Source organism: Electrona antarctica (genome assembly GCF_951216825.1).
Source record: "Electrona antarctica genome assembly, chromosome: 1".
NCBI classification, from domain to species: Eukaryota; Metazoa; Chordata; class Actinopteri; order Myctophiformes; family Myctophidae; genus Electrona; species Electrona antarctica.
Genome location: NC_136806.1, coordinates 33,965,950 through 33,988,817, shown reverse-complemented (window position 1 = coordinate 33,988,817; position 22,868 = coordinate 33,965,950). Strand labels below are relative to the sequence as shown.

The 22,868-nt window shown below is 42.2% G+C and overlaps 1 protein-coding gene across 2 annotated transcripts; it reads left to right on the top strand.

Annotated features, from left to right (window-relative positions):
- Positions 1-2,170: 2,170 nt before the first annotated feature.
- LOC306922170 (sequestosome-1-like) lies at positions 2,171-22,859 on the top strand. Of its 2 annotated transcripts, none has more exons than XM_079499565.1 (12): positions 2,171-2,466; positions 3,842-3,937; positions 4,738-4,979; positions 5,255-5,369; positions 10,076-10,296; positions 11,205-11,328; positions 16,826-16,882; positions 18,062-18,139; positions 19,258-19,347; positions 20,186-20,370; positions 21,138-21,324; positions 22,275-22,859. In XM_079499565.1, exons 1-12 carry the CDS (start codon positions 2,256-2,258, stop codon positions 22,373-22,375), a joined length of 1,707 nt encoding a protein of 568 aa, XP_079355691.1. In that variant the 5' UTR covers positions 2,171-2,255; the 3' UTR covers positions 22,376-22,859. The 2 variants fall into 2 exon arrangements, with proteins under 2 accessions (XP_079355691.1, XP_079355692.1); XM_079499566.1 differs by having other exon boundaries at positions 2,172-2,466; positions 22,218-22,859.
- The last annotated feature ends 9 nt before the right edge of the window (positions 22,860-22,868 follow it).

Sequence of the window (22,868 nt, the reverse complement as noted above, 5' to 3'; positions counted from 1 at the left end):
TACTTGTTTCATTGGTTTTATTTCCATAGAACTATCCAACTCATTTGTCATACCAGTTTGAAAATGTCATCCTAGTAATATCAGGACACTTAATGTACACTGCATTAATAACACTGTAAAGCCTCATACGGCTATGAACGTACAGTAACTAGGTTTAAAATGACCACATTAATGCAATGACTTGACCTTATATGGAATTGAACAGCATCCAAGGCAAGAATCTACTAAACTGTAAAATCCTCTGTTCATTTAATTCTTCCAAGTTAAATACATTCTGGGGATCTGTAGTGAAAATCATTCTATTAACCCATTAAAAGCCAGGAAAGCATCTGTAATTTTAGAAAAGCAGTTCTCAAAAATAGCAGATGTACAACTATAGAGTGTCGCAGTCCCGCCCTCTTTCATGATGACGACAGGCCTGGAAGAGAATTCCCCATTCAATTTTCCCATCAGACGTTTAAAAGATATTTATTTAAAGACATTTAACCCTCGGACAAAGCCAACTCTTGTGACTTCATGACAACAAACACAATGTTTTGGGCTGATCAAATAATTTGAAGAAAAACTAAAAAAGGGCCCTTTTTTTTCTTCTAATTATTTAATCGGCACAACGTTTATTGTCATGATTTGTCACAACAAGAGTTGGCTTTTGAGGGTTAAATGTCTTTAAATACTTTTTTAAACGTATGAAATGAAATCTATATTTACCCAGGGTATCTGGGCTAAGCTCAAGAACTTGTTTCCAGCCAGGCCCTGCTCATAGAACACATTTCATCGTAGTGGTTCAATGCCTTGTTCAAGGGCACTTCAGCGGTGGTAATTTTAACGTGTCGGACGGCTGATTCGAACTAGGCACCTTCCGGTATCAAGACCGGGCCGCTATCCGTTCGGCCACCGCTGCCACAGGGAATGAATGTGGAATTATTTTCCGGGCCTGTCGTCAGGGGCGGGACTGCAACGCTCTATATACCACCATGAAAATATGCCATTTCTGAACAATATCGAAAATGTTTGGTCTAGTCTTCTCTTCTGGGTGCCCCCGACCATTATATATATTTATTACATGGCTTGGTTGAATGCTTGATTCTGATTGGTCAATCGCTTAATTCAGCGGTGAGTTATCTCATGATAATGACCGCTCCGCTGTATAATGACCGCTGCCTAATCAAACCCTCTGAGCACCACCAGCTGCGCGGCTGCGCCCGCTTGATTTACTGCCGTTTCCAACATAACAGCCATGTAAACACACACACTACTGACACACAATGTAATTTACAGCTAAACATTGCTCTTAAAAATGTTTTTGAAAACATTTGAGCGAGAAATAGACGAAGCAGCTGGACCCGAAAATTGATTCTATTTGATCAACTCACTTCCTTGTTTTCCGACAGTGCTTCAGCCCTGCAGCTGGGCAGACTCAGCCAGCGCGAAGTTATGGAATACTTTTTTTGTTGTGTTTTGGATCAATGGATTAATTTATGTTAGTTAGCCATGTAATAAGCGGGATAATATCTGGCTAGGTGGTCATTGTCGGGATATAATTCACCTTCAGCGAGTGTAACCACCTCGGCTTCGCCTCGGTGGTTAAACTCCCTGTCGGTGAATTATCTCCCGACAATGACCACCTAGCCAGATATTATCCCTTACCTATGCCCCCGACTGCTCTACTCAGTCTGCTGCTGTTGTCACGTGGTCATTACGCATCATGTGACTATGACCTCACCAAGGAAAATCCATAGGGAAAATCCCCCACGGAAAGTGCCTTGTCATTCCTCAGCCTCTCATTGGCCGGAGCACGGTGACCGGCACCGCATACTTGTTATTCCAGGCGGTGCGGCGTTGCGATTGGTTCGACGGCGGAATAAATATTGTACTTGACGAAAGTGTGAGGTTATATTTAGCAGAAATAAAAGAAAGGTACGACATAGTAAATATACTAAGAAAAGTGTCAGGAGACAGGTGCTATAGGCACCTTTTTGAATATTTGAGAGTAACCAGTCTTATTGATAGAATATAGGTTTGTTGTGGTAAGGTAACTCAGGAATCCAATAGGTAGGAGGAATAAAGACACCAGTAGGTGGCGGTAATGCACAGATTTGTTTGCCAACCGCCAATAAACCCCACAAGAAGAAGAAGAAGTGTGAGGTTATTCTATTCAACACGGAAGTACAGCAGAGCCTCTCAGAGAAGAAGAAGAAGAGTGAACAATTTCTTGCTGCGCAACGAAGTGGAAAAGCGACCAGGAGACAGAAGAGATGTCTCTCATGGTGTCCACCATGTCCACCATGTCCACCACCACGGCCATTCAAGTGAAAGCTTACCTCCTGGGGAAGGAAGACAACCACAAGGAGATCCGACGCTTCACTGTTGACCAAGATGTGTCCAGCAGCTTCGAGTACCTGAAGGGAAAAGTTGTCGATGTTTTCTCCAACCTGAGAAATGTCACCTTCCAGATGTTCTACAAGGGTAAGTGAGATCGGGACATAATAGAATAGACCAGTGGTTTTCCCAACCCTTTTTATTGATTGATTGGAGTACCGATATTTATTAACAGTATTGGAGAATTACAGTACATTTCAAGCACAACTCAATACAAAGACTGTTAACTGTGGACGACACAATAAAGCATTACACTTGTTTACTATAGGGTCCACCCTTTTCAATTCATCAGAACATACACAAATATACACATACATATAAACATTAACAGTGAGAGGCCCAATACATAATGGGCCTCATTATTTATTGGGCATTTAAGCCACGGACCACCATTTGATGAGAGTTAGCCTCTCAGACCCAAAATGTTTTATTATTCTTGGATTCTAAGATTCTAAGATTTTGTCCACAATTATGCTGTATTGATGTTGGTATAGAGATAACAGGCAAACGTTGATCAACATAATAATTCTTCTACATTCTCTAATTGTGTAGACTTCTTGTAAATTATTGCACATGTTTAACAAAGACTTAACTCTTTCATTTTACACTCAAGAGTTAAAGATTTACTTAATTTTACGATTTTAAGGGTACTGGTGCTTGGTTACTCTCCATCATTTAGCTGGGGACCACCTGGAAACCCTTCAAGGACCACTGGTGGTCCCCGGAGTGCCCGGACCACTGGTGGTCCCCGGAGTGCCCGGACCACTGGTTTAAACCCACTGTAATACTGTTGTTAATGAGGATATTGTGACACATGTATAGACCATTAATGATACTGAGACATACTATACTATTCATATTATTGCTGAGGCATAATGGACTGTCAAATTATACGAGTTAACGTATTAATCTGTGACATAATATAGGCTAAATGGCTGCTATAATGTTACTATGACATTGACATGATGATACAGTAATATCATACTGAGACATATAGATGTATAAATTATACTGATATGGACTGTTAATGGTACTGAGACATACAGTAGAGTAACTATTAATTATGCAGAGTCCTAAAGACCAATGATACAGAGACATTTAATGATAAAGAGACATTGCACTACATGAACAAGTTATTAGGAGACCAATGAATATCTTGTGGGATTTGGTCATGATTTTGTCTACATGAAGGAGTGATTTCAATACTTACTTTTTACATTTATCACATTAAAGTATCATTAATAAGTGTTATTATTGTCATAAGCAGCTAGGAGAAGAAACCGGTAGATAAGTAATAGTCTATTATTAAAATATGACACAGACTTCTTGGTACTGCGAGCACTGCCTGTGTTTATCTTACACACACACATACACACATACGGGTGAATTTCGGTGTTCCAGAACAATTGGCAGCAATCTGTAAACAGAGCAGTGTGTTGACGAGATGTTTGTTTTCCTCCAGATGAAGATGGCGACCTGATCTCCTTCTCTACAGACGAGGAGCTGATAATGGGACTGACCTGCAAGTCGGACCAAACCTTTAAACTGTACATCAAAGGTACATGGCAGCAAATATACATTATGTATTGTACAAACACCCTGGCCTTGACTGCACATTATTGTACAGTAGGCACACTGCAAAATCATTCTCAGTCTAAAGCATAAAGTACATGTTACCCTTTTTAAATTTCTTTCTATACTAATAAAGTTGATCATAGTACATCTATGCTAACTATATTTAGTAAGTAAGCCTTGCCTAGCCATGAGACCCATAGGGCCTGTAGCGGGAGGCAGCTTGATGTACAAGTACACCCCCTGGACATGACGCTAGTATGACACAGGGACTTGCCCCCGATCCAACCCTTGATCCTGAGTGTCAAGCAGGGAGGCACTGGGTCCCATTCTTCAGAGCCTTTGGTATGACCCGGCCTGGGATGATTGAACCTCCCCGTCTCAGGGCGGACACTCAAACCACAAGGCCAACTGAGCTGGCTAGCTATATTACAATGCTATTGTTGTTTTATCCCATTTAGACCTGAGACCAGTTTCTACAAAATGTTTTCTAAATCATGACAGTTCTCTGAAAAACCTCTGTTTTTATGTTGTTCCAGGGAGCCCCCAGAAGCAAATTGCTGGGAAAGAACATGTATTCAAAGATTTGCACACACTTTCACAATGTTTCAAAAATAGATCTACAAGCTTGTAGCGCAGCGTAGATTTACTATTTTTCAACAGCTAAAGTTTAACATAACGGTTAAAGTGGTTAAAAGCTATAAGGCGACACCGATGCAGCCTCAGGTCTAAATGGGTTTTACTCGATCTATACTGATACATTGTTTTATTGTTTTTATATTGCAGAGAAGAAAGAGCATCGTCGCGAATTCCCCCTCCACGCCTTCCCCGGCGGGTTCCCTCCCCTCACCTTCCCGCCCCACCCACACGGGCCCCCACCCCCCCAGGGTGGCCCCGGTGCACCACCACCACCCCCCCATGGCCCCGGTGGACCACCACCCCACCACGGCCCCGGTGGACCCCCGCCCCCCCACCTTGGCCCCACTCCCACCATGCTGGTGGCACTTCACAAGCAGAGCATCCTCCAGGTGACTAAAACTAACTAAATTAAGTTTCATTCCAAAGACTAAACTAAAATAGAAATGTGCTGCCAAAAACAACACTAGTCAGAATATATAATATCCTTCACGTGCGGTGGTGGGGGAAAAGTACTCCAATTCTTTACTTGAGTAAAAAGAGTCAATACTGCAATGTTATATATTATAATACTCTCCCGTTACAAGTAAAGTGCAGAATGTTCTTGAGTAAAGGTACAAAAGGTACAATGCGTCACATCGCGGTGCATTGTGTCGATTTCCTCAAGTTCGTTCGAGGGATTGCGGCTGACGTGATGAGTAACAGGGCTCAGAACCAGAGTCAACCCAGGACCTGTGGGGCTCAGACCCCTACTGCTGACCCGGCTAACTGCGTCCCCTCTGGTGAGTCCTGGAAATGTATTGAAATTTATTGAAATTTATTGAAAAGTTTTCCAGCACAGGATGAAATCCTCTACGCCAGACTCATAACAGACATAAATACATATTAAAATTCACAAGTACATACATACATTCATATATATATATATATATTTTTTTTTAAATAAACAAAGTTGTATGTGGACACGCACTTTTTTTCTTTCTTATATTTATACATAATACAGTTTCAAAAGTCCTGTATTTACCAGTCTATGACCTTACAAGCCAGCCCTATAATTATACAACAAATCTTTCGTTGACCAAAATTTGTCAAGTCTATTCTTAAAAGTGTTGACTGAAGGAGCCTGGACCACTTCCTCCGGAAGTTTATTCCATGCTCTGACAGCTCTAAGTGTAAAGAAATTCTTTCTCTTTTCTGAATGACAATTTAGTGGTAAGAGTTTAAGAGAATTCCCTCTCAACTCATACCTGCTGTCCCAGAAATGGACAACGGGCTCGGCTGTAAAGTCATATATCTGGTGAACAAGTTTATAGACCTCGATCATATCTCCTCTGTGCCTCCTGTACACTAACGTTGGTAACTGTAAGTGTCTTAACCATAGAGTATATATATAATAGAGACTGAACTGGCGCGAAGCTCCGCCCCCTCCGCTATTCATGTCAGTGGAAGTTGCTCAGTGGCGTTTTGAAGCACCCGGAAGACTGCCGGAAGTCCCTCCCCGGACCTCAACTTTGAGGTCCTGGGTGACGTAGGGCAACCGAGCGCTCAACGTTAAAGCCCAGCTGCACGGGGTTTCCCGGTCATGAATCCACGGGTCCGCCTGTAGTCCCTCCTCCTACCACTAGGACCCAGAGCTTCAACGTTGAATAGCATCACTGGCCCCTTGGTCTTAACCTTTCTTCATATGACACTTCTTTCAACCCTGGTATTAATTTAGTAGCCCTTCTCTGAACCTTCTCTATTTTCTCTATGTATTTGATTTTATAAGGGCACCAGACTGAGCTTGCAAATTCAAGATGTGATCTCACCAATAATTTATATAACGGCATAAATAGTTCTTTACGTAAATTTAAAAAGGTTCTTCTTCTTATCGCCAACATGGAGTTTGCCTTTTTTACTTTTTCAGAGATGTGCATCTCAAATTCTAGTGAATTATCAACCACCACCCCTATATCTTTTTCTTCCTCTACTTGATGAATCACTAGATCTCCAACTGTATAATTAGCCAAGTTGTCACTTTTTTCCCCAATGTGCAACTGTTTACGTTTATCTGGATTTAATTTCAGTAACCACCTGTCACACCAATTGCTGGTACTCTGGAGGTCTGCTTGGAGTTGTGCTGTGTCTGTGTCATTGGTTATAGTTCTAAATATTTTTGTGTCGTCCGCAAAAAGGTAGACATCGGATTGTATCTCACTTGGTAGATCATTTATATAAATAACAAAGAGTACAGGTCCTAATACAGATCCCTGTGGGACTCCAGAGGTCACTGACTTCCAATCTGAAGTGGCTCCATTAACCACCACCTTCTGTTTCCTGTTACTGAGAAAATCCTGTACCCAACCTATAACTCTGTTGTCTATACAGTAAGACCTTCATTTTGATATTAGTCTCTTATGGGGAACTTTATCAAAAGCTTTTTGGAAATCCATATATATGCAGTCAACCGACTGTCCTCTATCTAAAGATGCTGACCATTTATCAAGAACCGTGAGAAGTTGAAGTGTGGTCGATCTTCCAGATATAAAGCCATACTGGCTGTTAATAAAGAGCTTGTTGGACTTCATAATATTATGATCTACAATGTGTGTCCTAATTAATTTTTCCATTGTTTTACATATAACAGATGTCAGGCTGACAGGTCTGTAGTTCCCTGCCAGTGCCTTACTTCCTTTTTTAAATATTGCACTGATTTGTGCCTCTTTCCAACCATTTGGTAAAGTTGCTTCCTCCAAAGTTTTGTTAAAAAGCATCGTTACTGGTTCAGCAATCACACAGGCTAGTTCTTTTACTATCCTAGGGTGTATTGCATCTGGCCCGGGTGATTTGTAAATATTCATGCTCTGTAGCAGTTTTTTTGTATCTTCAGTTGTTATTATAAAGCGTTCTGAATGCTGAACTTCCATTCTTGGCAATTCAGGTATAACATGCCCTTCAGGTTCATTCACAAATACACTGCTAAAATAATCTGAAAGTATTTCTGCTTTATCTGAGTCCTTCTCTGTTTTTGGGGAGTTATTATTGTCTTGATTGACATATAGATCTCCTACTGATGTTTAAATTTTTGTCCTTTTATTAATGTAGTCCCAAATAACCTTCGGTTTCAGTTTAGATTGTCTTGCTAACTCTTCTTCATATTGAATTCTTAAATGTCTTGTTCTCGTTCTCACACAGTTTCTAACTCTACGGTAATCTTTTTGTATCTCTGGATCTTTACTTTTCATGGCCTTTTTCGCAAGAGAGTTTTTCTCCTTTATTTTCATTTTTGTACTACTATCCAGGGGGAAAGTGTGCTTCCTATTCCATGTCCTGCTCTTGCTATTTGGGACGTATTTATCCTCTATTTCTTTCAACTTTAACTTTAATAGTCTCCAATTAGCGTTGACATCATAGTCAGAAAAGTATTCCACCCATTTAAATATTTCCAGCTCTCTGATTGCTGCCTCAAAGTTCCCCTTGTTGTAATTCTTTCTTATTTTTTCGTTTTTTCTCATTTTTGTACAACATATTACCTTAAACAACAAAACACAATGGTCACTTTTACCTAGTGGGCCCAAATACTGAACATCCTCAACCATATTCTCCTCGTTCGTAAGTATAAGGTCCAATACATGTGGTGTGTCGTCCCCTCTCCACCTTGTTGGTTCCATTACATGTTGAAACATCAATGGGTTCTGAACACAGTCCAAAAATCTATTTTCTAGTGTGGCTCCGTCTCCCTTTGCATCAAGTAGATTCCAATCTATATTTGGCAAGTTAAAATCTCCCATAATTAGTTCATGTGAATACTTCATAGATGACACCTCCTCGATTAAAACCAAAAGATTTTCATTATTGGTCTCTGTACCCCTATCTGTCGGTGACCTATAAATCAAACCCACAATCAATTTCTCATTGTTGCTACATTTTATCTCCACAAAAATATTCTCTTGAAACTCTGTCGCCAGTGTAACTTCTTTAACTTCTAATGATCTATGAATATAAAGCAGTAAGCCTTTACCTACATCATTGTCAATATTCTTGGAAAACATATTGTAGCCATCAACTTCATCTAAATTAAAGTCCACTGGGTTCATTTTATGCTTCGATTGCTTTGCTTTAACTTCCGTAATACCAATAATCTGTATGAGTGGGTGCACTTTCAAACGAGCGGTAAATTCATGCATTTTGTTGTGGAGTTGGTCCGCGTTTGTATATAGACATAATACGCTTTCTAGGGGGGAAGAATTACTGCCCTGATATGTCTGGGGTGCAAGATCATGGTCATGTTCAAGTCACGGTGTCTTTGGGAGTCTCACCACTCTCCTGGCCCAGGGAGGACCCCGGACTTTGTAGGTGAATTCCCCCGACGAATTTCTTCGCTTTTCCTTTGCCTCTTCATACAGCTCCTTCTCCTTTTCTCTCTCCGTCCTTGTAAGGTCGTTAGCAATTCGTATGTTTTCGTATTTATCCGTTTGATGTAACGCTGCGATCTTCTTGAACAAGCTCGTTTTTAGTTCCATGCTCTGCAGTGTGACCAGAACAGGCCGCCCCGCTCTGTCTGGATCCTCCATGGTTTCGCTGTTGTATTTCCCGAGCCGGGTCACTCTCACAAATGAATCGGCATTCGTGCGGACTTTGCATGTTTTGAATACGTCCTTTGCAGTTTCCAAGTCCCTTTGTTGTCTCTCCTCTCCGCTGTCCAGGCTTGGCTCTTTTAGTCCAAACACAACGATATTTCTTTCCCTTGATTTACGTTCGTCTAATTCAGTCAGGACACTGTTAAAGGCAAGTGATTTCTCCTTCGGGTCGGCATTCTTCACCACATCAGCCCAGCTTGGTGTGGCCTTTTCCACGTCTTTCAGTCGCTCCCGAATCATTTCGGCAACTTTTTCCTCCATTCTCGACTCCAACTCGAGCAGCCGCTCCCCAAACAGTTGGGTAATAAGTTGGCATTTTTCTTCGATCAGCTGTTCCACCGCAATGCTCTTTTCCACGCTTTCCTCACAACATGGGCAAAACCACATTATGCCTGTGTCTTGTTTTTGCAGAATCACATACTCCACCTCGTCCTTCTTCAAGCACGTAATGCAGTAGTTTTTCTTACATCGTTTACAGACCAGTGATTTTTTGCCCTGTCCACCTGTATGGCAAAGTTGGCAGGCACCGTCCACCTGTAGTCCACAGCCGTCGGGTGGCTTCTCCCCCACGCCATTCTCCGCATTGTTTGATCTCTTTCCATTATTGCCATTTCCTTTTGCTTTGGCTTTATCTGCCATTATGCAAGTCGTTCAACTGCACTTATATCACAATTAAACTGAGATAATCACACAAATAATCTCAGGACTCAGCCGAAAGACCTCCCGGCCGCCATCTTGGTTTTGATTGATTGATTGAAGAATTTATTAACAGTTTGCAGAATTACAGTACATTTCAAGCACAAACTCAATACAAAGGCTGTTAACTGTGAGTGGACGACCCAATTAAGCATTACACTTGTTTCCAACAGGGTCCACCATGCTACGCAGTATTAAATCCCCCCCTCCCGCCATGCTGCACCCCGGCGTGACGTGCGACGGCTGCGAGGGCGGCATCACTGGCACCCGGTTCAAGTGCACCGTGTGCGCTGACTATGACCTGTGCTCCGCCTGCCAGGCCACCGAGATACACCAGGAGCACGTCCGGATGAACAACATCTGGCACCCGCTGAACAAGGAGCACGTCATCCAGGTGACTAAAACTAACTAAATTAAGTTTCATTCCAAAGACTAAACTAAAATAGAAATGTGCTGCCAAAAACAACACTAGTCAGAATATATAATATCCTTCACGTGCGGTGGTGGGGGAAAGTACTCCAATTCTTTACTTGAGTAAAAAGAGTCAATACTGCAATGTTATATATTATAATACTCTCCCGTTACAAGTAAAGTGCAGAATGTTCTTGAGTAAAGGTACAAAAGGTACAATGCGTCACATCGCGGTGCATTGTGAGCTCGGCTATTTTCAAATGGCCGAAATGTATAGGGTTGAAGTGGTTAATGTATGTTTTGTAATAATATTCAATCTAAAACATTTCTAGTAACTAAAGTTTTCAAATAAATGTAGATTAGATAGATGGAGATTGGAAATACAAGTAAAGTACAAATACCTCAGAATTGTACACAATTTAAGTAAATGTACTTAGTTACTTTCCACCACTGTTCACGTGAAAACTACGCCGGTCAAGCCATGAACCACTTTGAACCTGCCGTCCTGATTTTGCTGAAAGTGAACTTTCGGTGAATGTTTTCGCAAAAATCATGAAGCAAAAAATTGCAAATCTACAAGCTCGCAACACAACACGCTATTTGTTTGCTATTCAAATCTCATTGTATGATAAAGTACACGCTCTCTTAAATTAAATAGTCCAATGCATTGGCACGCTAAACTCGGCAAACTTAATGTGGTGCAGATGTTTAAACATTAGAATTGAAAAATTAGTCATGCATAAAAAAATAAGCTTTGGCGCTTATTTAGTAAATACCCACCCTAGGTAATGTAGAAAACGATAGAAATGTTGAAATGAAAAATGCAGTCAGTGATTGTTTCATCCTGCAATGTGCCTGATGATGATGATGATGTAATTGTACCTTCCTCAGTGGATACCTCGTGGAAAGTGGATGAAGAGGATGAGGCAGTGTAACAAGGCTCATCCAGAACCAGAACGTGGACTCTTCTCAATTGCTGACATCAACAATGCAAGCCTGGACCTCAACATCAATGGTATTCATCTTTTTCATCTCAATGTAAACAGCCTTTATTCCAAACTGGCCGAAATTAGAGAATTATTCCTTATCGGCAAGGCAAACATTTTGTGTTTTTCTGAGACCAAACTAGATGAATCCATCAGGGACGCTGAGATTGAAATTGAGAACTACTCCGTAGTCAGAAATGATAGAAACCGTAATGGGGGTGGTGTTTGCATGTATATCCACAAAAATACTGAATTCATTACCCGTACTGACTTGAAATTGAAACTGTGTGGGTTGAATTAATTTTCAAAAATGCGAAATCAGTACTAGTTGGCACAGTCTACAGACCTCCTGATCAGCAAGGCTTTTATGATATTCTTGAGGGTTGCTTAGCTGAGGAGGAGGGTGCAGAGAAAATCCTGTTGGGCAATCTGAATACAGACGTACAGCGTAAAGAGGCGCCTGTTTTCAAATAATTTAGTAGGTTTTGTGATCTGCATAGTATTAGCCAGCTTATTACCCAACCCACTAGAGTGTGTGTTTCTACTCAAACTGTCATTGATCTCATTCTGACCTCGGACAAATCCAGAATCTCCAAGAAAGGTGTTATTGTATGCGGGCTTAGTGATCATTTCATGATATTCTGTACCCGCAAAAAACAAAGTCTGGCTGCCACAAAGCAGTCATATCAAGGGACCTCAAAACCTACTCTAGTGTGGTCTTTAACCAAGAATTGGAGAGTCTGGATTGGTCCGATGAGCTTAACAGCACACTTGTCGAAGAAGCTTGGCTTGGCTTCAAAACCAAATTTACATCAGTACTGAACTACATGGCTCCTCTGAGAACCATCAGGGTCAAAACCCGCTCGGAGCCATGGATGAATTCGGACATAATGACTGCAACGAATGCCAGAGACAAAAAATGCTCTGAATTTCTAAAATGCAAGTCAAAGCTTGCCAAGCGCTTCAACAGGGGTCTCCAAGCTCAGCTGGACAACCTAAAAACCCAACGAAACAGGCTAAGAAATAATGTTACTGCCATGATCAAATCCGCCAAAAGTAACTTTATTAATAATAAAGCTGAGGAAAACAAAAACAATCCTCAAGAGCTCTGGAAGCTACTCAACAACCAATTAGGCTATAGTCAGAAACTGAAAACCAGGTTTTCAAACATAAACATTAAAGCGAACAACACTCTCATCACTGACAAGCTTGATGTGGCCAACTACTTGAACATCTTCTTTACAAACATCAACAACGCTGGTTAACAATCTGCCCTCCCACTCTGGGCTCTTTGGTGTAGAGCACATTAAAACCTTCTACAGAAACCTAGGTGTTTGTAAAGACGATTTTAAATTAGTTATGGTAACAACTGATGAGGTACTTAAGAAACTGAGTGCCCTCCAACCCCACAAGGCCACTGGCCATGACAATATTCCCTCCAAATTTCTCAGAGACTCAGCCATCTCTATAGCTCCAATCATCACCCACATAGTAAACCTCTCCATCAAACAGGGACAGGTCCCCCTAGATTTCAAACTGGCCAAAGTAACCCCCCTGCACAAGAAAGGGAGTAAATTAGACCCCGGCAACTACCGCCCTATTTCTATTCTAAGCTCCATCTCGAAAGTGATGGAAAAAATAGTCTATGAACAGGTTGAAAAGTATCTTGCCACTAATAAATTATTGTACGAGTTCCAATCTGGCTTCAGAACATCCCACTCCACTGACACATGCCTTCTCTATTTGAGCGACCACATCAAACAAGAGGTGGACGCTGGCAAATACTGCGGCATGGTCATGCTGGACCTCCAAAAGGCTTTTGACACAGTGAACCACTCCATACTGGTTAACAAGCTAAAAGCAATTGGTTTCGATAGCACATCAGTGAGCTGGATGCAATCCTACCTGGAGGGGAGAGAACAGATGGTGGAAGTGAATGGAACACTGCCCCCCCCCCCCCTCCCAGTGAGCTGTGGCGTTCCACAAGGAAGCATACTAGGGCCTCTACTGTTCCTAATATATGTTAACGACATGACTTCAGCTTGTGACTGCAACTTGTTCCTGTTCGCAGATGACTCGGCACTGCTGGTCTCGGACAGGGACAAACTGCAGGTTGAAAATGCCCTCAGCTCTGAACTCGGTAGAATCTGCACCTGGCTCGCTGATAACAAACTATCTTTACACCTGGGAAAAACTGAATCCATTCTCTTTGGATCTAATAGTAATCTCAGCAAGGCAAATGGCTTCTTGGTTAGAGTGGGTGACAATGTTATCACACGTAAAGATGAAATTACCTACCTAGGTTCCATCCTGGAGGCTAATCTTTCCGGTGATAAAATGGCCACCAACGTAATCAAAAAAGTCAACCAAAGAACAAGATTCCTTTACAGGATCTCCTCACTGGTCGACAAAAACACCTTGAAGACCTTAACAGGAGCCCTTGTACAAGGCTTCTTTGACTATGCATGCACCTCCTGGTACCACAGCACCTCAAAGGCCCTTAAAACTAGGCTCCAGACCTCCCAAAACAAACTGGTCAGGCTCCTACTTGGCCTCACCCCCCGAACCCACCTCACCCCTGCCCACTTTGACAGACTGGCATGGCTTAGGGTCGGCGACAGAGTACAGCATCTTGCAATGGGTCTGGTCCACAAGATTCGATACTCCACCAAGATACCCATGTACCTGTGTAGATACTTCCTTAATGTTAACGAAGTCCACACCCACAACACCAGAGGGAGTGCAACGAATCATGTTCAACCCAGATTCGGCACAAACAAGGGACTAAATTCTTTTCGCTCCTATGCCACCAAAATGTGGAACGCCCTACCAACAGTCATTAAGACATGCGAATCCCTTGACTCCTTCAAAACCGCTCTCAAAGGGCACCTACGGATGGCTGCAATTCGAAACTGGCCCCCGTAAAATCTGAATCCCCCCCACCGCCCCCCCCCCTTTTTTCCCCTCACTGTATATGTTTCTTTTCCCTTTTTACCTCCATTATGATGAATTCCTGTACTGTTCTTTGTCTATATAGAAGTGTCTATTTGTACGTCTCTAAATGTTTTGATGAATTGAACATGGTAAACCCTGTTGTAAACAAGTGTAATGCTTAACCCTTAGAAGATGAAAGACGCCAATTGGCGTCTTCATCAGAATTCCGTAAATGATCAATGACGCCAATTGGCGTCTTCACAGTTTTTGATGAATCTAAACATATTAATATGCTCCGAAGCGCTGTTTAAATTCCTGAGCTTATATTCCAACTACATTACCCAGAAAACCCGTGTCACGTGACACACGTGTACGTGTTGCCATTGGAAGCTGGTCCCACCCCCTGTAAACAGTGGGGGCAGAGGGAGTCTTCATAGTTTTCATTGTTTTGCCTGTTTGCCGTCTCGCCCGAGCGATTTTCTAGCAGAAAAAGTTGAAAGCAGTACTATTTATTTGAGCGAGTTTTGTGGTAGTAGTATTGATCCATACGCGTCCCAGTCGCCTTCTCCAGGCGGAGTAGCCCTGGTCCAGTGCTTACAGCGAGACTCGCTGCTCCCTCCCTCCTTTTTTCATTGTCTCCCCATCGTCGTCCGATGAGCTATACCGGGAAACCATTGAAGAAGACGATCAACCCGGAATGTTTTGAGGTAATCTTATTGTAGAAAATGCCCTTCTATAGTGATCAGAAATCATAAGATGATCGCTACAAATAGATGCTTGGATAATTACTACTACTAGTCAGATCATGACGCCAGAATGACTCACCACGATGGCCCCCAGCCATTAGCCAGCACCGAAGGTGCTGGCTAATGGTGTTGGTCGGTGCATTGGTGCTGGCTAAGGGCTGGAGGGGGGGGTTGGTGTTGATCGGTTGGTTGGTGCAGTACAAATGTATCGTAGCAGGCATGCACGCATGGCAGTACAAGTATTTTATATTGTAGCGTGCCTTATAGGCGATCTGATCTTTAGAGTAATGTTCGCTCCTTTTATTTACTGTCTACAAAGACGGAGAACAAACATGCATCGTTTACTGAAGCAACGCGTGGTTATGATGACGTTGCTACAAGGATCGGAGGGGGGACGGGGAGTGAAGCTAACAGTAGCGTATTATATAAGATCTGTATGACGTTTCATTGACGTCTGAGCTTGCATGATAATTGCATTCATTGTATATTGTATACAATCATGATTGTACATTGTTTAGTGTGTCTCCGTGTGATGATGATGATGACGATGATGTCAGATAGCCTACGTCCCCCCCCCCCCCCAACTGGCTATTGGCCGGGCTGACTACAGCTAAATGTTTATTTTTATATATTTAGAACTGGCATCGGAGGAGGAGGATGATGATGATGATGATGATGATGATGAAGACGAAGAGTCAAGACTGCGATGGAGTTCTCCGACACTGAACCGGATGCATTCATTCATTTCAGTTGTTGTTTTTTTTTAAATTTAGCCTACACACACACACACCGTCAAGAACAACTGGAATGCAGTGGTTTGGGGACACTGGGGAGTTTGGGGACAACTGTTTTGTATGTAGGCCTATTTATTTTCTGTAATATTTATTATAATTGTATTATGTTAGTAGTCATAAAAAATAAAAGACAAGCTTTTACAATGAGTTAGACCTGTCATGGCTATTTTGTTCACTAGTCTGAGGTTTATGGTTTGACTAAGCGAGTTTCAACTGTGATTTACTCTGTAACGGTAGATGGTAAGAACCCAATTTTTTTGTTATAATACAGTATACATTCAAGTCTATATTTTGATACATATCATGGGCACAAAGTCATATCAAAACAATGTCCTTGGATGAGTTTTTTATCAAAACTGTTTCTTCACAACAGGTTTTTGAGATACATGCATGAATAGACACGGTACTGGTAAGACTATGTAAACATGGTATATATCAAAATGTGCGTTAGAATGTCTAATTTTACCCCAAAAAAGAATTGAGTTTATATGATGTTCCATTTCAGAGCTAGGGGGACTTTTAGCTGGATAGGTCAGATTGATCATGACTGACCATGCTATTTATAGATGGCAAAATATCTACAGTGGTACATGTGAGAAACTTTTTATTTTATTTTAATTGAACTAGACAACTCACCCTTTAAAATGAGATATTGCATGGCTATGTACGCCCAGCAGAAAAAAAGTTATTTAGAAAATAAAACTTCAACCGGTCATAACTTTTTTTGTTGTCCTAGAAACACTACCCAGTGTAAATGCAGGCTCTTTTAAATGGCTTCCAACACCACAACTAAACATTTTATCAACTCAGTTCATTTTTTTCCTGGAAGCAGACAAGCCAAGCTTTCTCTGAAGGTCTTTCGTTGTCACACATTCACAACAGAGAATTTTCAATAAATCATTCAAAAACGCCATTCTGCCATAGAGAAGTCTAAAAACTATATAGAAATCCATGAAACTCTCAAAGAGTTAATTGGGTCGTCCACTCACAGTTAACAGCCTTTGTATTGAGTTTGTGCTTGAAATGTACTGTAATTCTGCAAACTGTTGCAGATCAAACCTGTGGGGCTCAGACCTCTACTGCTGACCCGGCTAACTGCGTCCCCTCTGGTGAGTCCTGGAAATTGCTACGCAGGATTAAATCCTTAGTGTTATGTTGCGTTCACACGGGGCAAATTAAACGATGTTGTCTACCATTCATTGTCAATGGAAGCCAGCGGCATGACGTTGCCAAGACGCAATGATGCATGTTTGTAGCTGCTCCGAATCGACTCACGTGTCGTTGCATCGTTTCATCTGACCGTGTGAACGCACCATTAGTCGAGCTCTCAGGCCTTTTTGTTTGAGGCCGATGGTAGTATTCATGTACAGAATATCGGCAGCGCAAATCTCAGTGAATCCGCATCAACAATGTAGACTATTGTGTAATGTGTAATTCTGCATGAGTAGTCAACGGTCCAGTGCATCATTTTACTTTACGGTCTATAGTAGTACTTCTGGTTGGTTCTTAACTGTGGTTCAGTGCCACACATCTGTGACGGGTATTGCTTATTGGAAGTCCTATTTGTAGAGCCTGATCGGTCTGGCCAACATATCGTATTCCCTTTTTTTTTTTTACGACATCAGCATCTGCAATTAGCCCTTCACTAAATCCCACCCCAAAAAGCGATTTGTCCAATGCCAATCCAAATAGTTTAGCAACGGTTGCTATGCAGGTCAAGCTTTCTTCACTGCTAACGTGCCTAAGGATGGGTTGGGGAGGGACTTAGTGAAGAGCTAATTATGTAGTCCTGATTTTTAACCACTTTTAAGTTGGATCCCTATTCTCTAGTTTGGGCGTGGCATTATAGGAAAAACATTTTCAATAGGCCTTCAGTGGTTATATAACGACTGGGCGACTGTGGCTCAAGAGGTAGAGCAGGTCGTCCAATGATCCATGGGTCGGCGGTTCGAATCCCGGCTCCATGTTGAAGTGTCCTTGGGCAAGACACTGAACCCCAAATTGCTCCCGATGTGCTGGTTGGTACCTTGCATGGCTTCCGCCGCAATCGGTGTATGAATGTGTGTGTGAATGGGTGAATGTAATGCACATGTAATGCACAATCTATGTAAAGCGCCTTGGATAAAGGCGCTATATAAATGCACCATTTACCATTTTATATAACCACTGAAGCACTTTTTTTTAATCGGTCAAAATATCAGTAACTAATGGGTGGTCAAGGACTCTCCAAAATTGGGATCGGACCCAAACATCTGACCGTATAGTGAAACTTCCTCTCCCCCTCCTAGACTCTGCCACTGACATGCAGGCAAATGTCGATTTCCTCAAGAACATTGGAGAGGGTGTGGCTGCCATGAGTACATTAGGTAAATATACCCGGCCTGTGGTAAACAAATCACACCCAAATCACATTTCTGCTCTACGATTTTATACTCCACAAGGCCACTGGCCATGACAATATTCCCTCCAAATTTCTCAGAGACTCAGCCATCTCTATAGCTCCAATCATCACCCACATAGTAAACCTCTCCATCAAACTCTTAGGGGTTCCGCACACCAAAAAGAGGCTCAGGGGCGACCGCGCCTTTGCTGTCGCAGCCCCCACACTGTGGAACAACATTCCCCTCGCCGTTAGGTCTGCGCCCTCCGTTGAGTCTTTTAAATCACAACTTAAAACATTTTTATATTCACAAGCCTTTGCACCACCGACATGATCTTGCACCTTTCCTTTTTAGATTAGATCCTTATTTTTTTTTACTATTGACGTCTTCCGCACTGAATTGTACTGTATTGTATTGTATTGCATTTTATTGTATTGTATTGTATTCCACTATATTCTGCCTTGTGAAGCACTTTGGTACAATGAGAGTTGTTTTTAAATGTGCTATATAAATAAATTTGATTTGATTTGATTTGAAACAGGGACAGGTCCCCCTAGATTTCAAACTGGCCAAAGTAACCCCCCTGCACAAGAAAGGGAGTAAATTAGACCCCGGCAACTACCGCCCTATTTCTATTCTAAGCTCCATCTCGAAAGTGATGGAAAAAATAGTCTATGAACAGGTTGAAATGTATCTTGCCACTAATAAATTATTGTACGAGTTCCAATCTGGCTTCAGAACATCCCACTCCACTGACACATGCCTTCTCTATTTGAGTGACCACATCAAACAAGAGGTGGACGCTGGCAAATACTGCGGCATGGTCATGCTGGACCTCCAAAAGGCTTTTGACACAGTGAACCACTCCATACTGGTTAACAAGCTAAAAGCAATTGGTTTCGATAGCACATCAGTGAGCTGGATGCAATCCTACCTGGAGGGGAGAGAACAGATGGTGGAAGTGAATGGAACACTGCCCCCCCCCCCCCCCCTCCCAGTGAGCTGTGGCGTTCCACAAGGAAGCATACTAGGGCCTCTACTGTTCCTAATATATGTTAACGACATGACTTCAGCTTGTGACTGCAACTTGTTCCTGTTCGCAGATGACTCGGCACTGCTGGTCTCGGACAGGGACAAACTGCAGGTTGAAAATGCCCTCAGCTCTGAACTCGGTAGAATCTGCACCTGGCTAGGTAAATATACCCGGCCTGTGGTAAACAAATCACACCCACATCACATTTCTGCTCTACCTATGCCGATTTTATACTCATTTGTTTTATTCACACAATTGTTTTGCTTGCCTACGACCACGAGATTGGTTCTTTTCAGCCAGCGACACTATCGTTGGACTGAATATGAATCGCGCATTACAGTAGATGTACGTTCCCTCTCCTCCTATCTGTGGTAATACCCGTTCTCTACCTTCTGTGTAGTAATGAATGAATGAAGCTCAATGAAATATCTTAACCCATTTAGACCTGCTGCAACCTATACGTTGCTATACCTTTCAATCAGGATGCTTCCTCTCTCTGTGTCTCATTAGTTATAAATGTTAAAAGGTGCATTTATATAGCGCTTTTATCCGAAGCGCTTTACATTGTGCATCGCACCGATGGCGGTGGAAACCATGCAAGGCACCAACCTGCACATGCTCAAGGACACTTCGACACTAACTCTGGGGGAGCCTGGGATCGAACTGGGAACCTCATAGCAACATATATATTTTTTTGAATAAGAATTAGAAGGTTTTCAGAAACCTTAGGACGTGATGGACAGAGCACATAGGGCCCTATTATGCGTGTCTTAAGTACCAGGTCTTATGACCTAACTTAAGACCTGGAGGCGTGGTCAATGCTGTTTGGCCACTCAGAATAGCCAAATGGCATTGACCACGCCTCCAGGTCTTAAGTTAGGTCATAAGACCTGGTACTTAAGACACGCATAATAGGGCCCATAGTGTCTGTGTGTCACGGTTGTACAGTAGATGGAAAATGTTTTGCTCTTGGTGAAAGTTTTCTTTACCCTGACCAGGCATCGACGTTGACATTGACGTTGAACATGAAGGTCAACGCACCAAGGTGACCCCCACTCCCCCCGGATCTGCCGGACCACCCAGTGCCACGGGCTCAGGGGACTCTGCAGGGTCAGATGTCAAACAGGATGAAATGGAGGTGGAGGGAACCAGCAGCATCGGGAGCGCTAGTGGGGGAGATGAGGTACGTAAACACACATGCAAGTCACAACACGTATAACTATAAACTAAAAAATCGGTTCTGCAGGTTGCCTTTTCGAAACTCTTTGACCATCTTTATGGCGTTGATTGACTTTATATCTGACGTAGATCAACTCCTTTTTGCGGTCATCAGGCGGGGCAGAAATCATGGTGGAAACCCAATACGTGCTCCTCCAAAATAATTCCCACCTTAAATTAGTAATTTGATGAATCCTACGAGTTTCAAGTCAAACTTGGAATACTTGGTGAGACTGGATTATGTATTCGGCACTCGGCAGCAAGCAAAGTGGTGCCAACCGCAAACCAATTCCTAGAAAACGTGGCCGAAACCTCTTTCCTCTGTGTGAAAAGCCTTGTGACGTAAATGGTAAATGGTAAATGGTGCATTTATATAGCGCCTTTATCCAAGGCGCTTTACAGAGATTGTGCATTACATTCACCCATTCACACACACATTCATACACCGATAGCAGCGGAAACCATGCAAGGCACCAACTAGCACATCGGGAGCAATTAGGGGTTCAGTGTCTTGACGTGAGATTAGTCAGACTAGAGATTAGTCAGACTATAGTTGTATAACTGTTTAGTTATACAACTATGAGTTGGGTCTTGGACTTCATGGAAGTCATACCGAATCGTGTTGTGTGTAACTCTTGTCTCTGGCTTAGTAATTTAACGGTCTGTAGGGTGTTGTATTTGGCTTTCAGAAGGTTAATTTATGGGTGTTTTTTGGAATTATTTTCTCCACAGGGTCCCCAGGACCAAGGGAGCGATGAGGAATGGACCCACCTGACTCCTAAAGAGGTGGACCCCTCCACCGGAGAGCTCCAGTCCCTCAGGCTGGAAGAGGACCAGGCACAGGGGTCCCTGGAGGCCCCACCCACCGAGGGCCCTACTGGCCTGCGTGAGGCTGCCATCTATCCCCACCTCCCTCAAGGTAGTAGCCAAAACCAGATATAGAGCACCAAAGTCCTGACGTCACTCGCTCATCCCCTGGTTTGCGGAAGTAATCTCTATGGATTGTGGTCCAAAAATAAACAAACTGTCTTAGTGATATTATCGGTGTTACATTTTCGCTAGATACAAATTCGGCAGTAGTAACAATAGCGTTTTCTTGCAGTCAGTTGATTCTTCATATCCATGAGTGAAACCGCCAGGATGATTTATTTTTCAAACGGTTCTTATATGAGGCGATCTAAGATCCCCTATGGGGATTATAGTACAAATAGCGCCCTCTAGCGATATTGACGTCAGTTTTTTTTTTACATGTTTATTGATTTTTCTTTACGACAAAGTATTCTTAAAACAATTTTTCACATATATTTTCATACAGCCAAATGGCAGCACAAACACTAAAACAATTGTGTGTATTAATATCAAGGGTAATGCAGTGCAGTGTTTAGGTACTTTTAATTCATAATTAATATATAATATAATTATATCTCTATAAATCGTTAATTGTATTCCACTCCTGTACCAACAATGTTTGCTGAAAGCGGTGGCATTTGCGTTTCTTTCACCATAGTTTCACATAGACATCAAAGGGGGCAGCCCCTGTCAAGGACCTTTACTGTTATTTGTTATTCATAGATCTAGGCCTACTGTTTGATTGACCACTGGTGCTAAGAATGTTATTTAGACAGCATGTTGTTTACACAGGTTTGATGTTTACCTGGTATCCTAGTTACTTAGTAGCAAATGCAAACTTGCACTTTAGAAATCACAATAGAACAATGTCCAAATGTAACCACGTGCCCTTACAAATCCACTCTGTCTGTACATCTAATCTAGCACTATAAATCTGTTATCTTCGTCAATCGTTCTGTCTAGACCCATAGCCCAAGCTGGTAGAATCCCTGGCTCAGATGCTGTCAATGGGTTTCACAGACGACGGCGGCTGGTTGACTCGACTCCTCCAAACAAAGGATTGTGACATCGGAGCGGCGCTGGACACCATCCACTACTCTAAGCCCCCCACATACCCATGACCACTGCCAGCATATACAGCCTGTCTTCTGTCACAGCGCCACCTTTATGTTAATCAGTTATTAACCGTCAAGAAGGCAGAGCTTCTATGTATCAGTTAAATAACATTTGACTAATGATTGTATTCTGAGTCATTAACAGCTTTCCTACTGTATTTGTCTTGGTTTTGCTAGGACATGAAGTTGCCATTTATATATAAAAAATTAGTAGTTGAAAATATTTCTTTGGCCTCTCTGATATAGGTGTTTGTCAGATATAACACGTGTGTCTGCAGTTTCAAAGAATTGTTAACTGAAACAAAAGGTAAAACAGGGGTTATCTAAAGTATAGAAAGGAAGCCTCATTCAACTCAAATATGATATGCATTATTAAGGACTCTTAATATGTTTTATGTCCTGGATTTAACTTACTTGGGCAGACAGTCTAATATAGTTTGAGACTAAAAGGCAAGAGTATGGCTAAGGTTTCTCTGCATTTAACAATAAACAGCTCCTA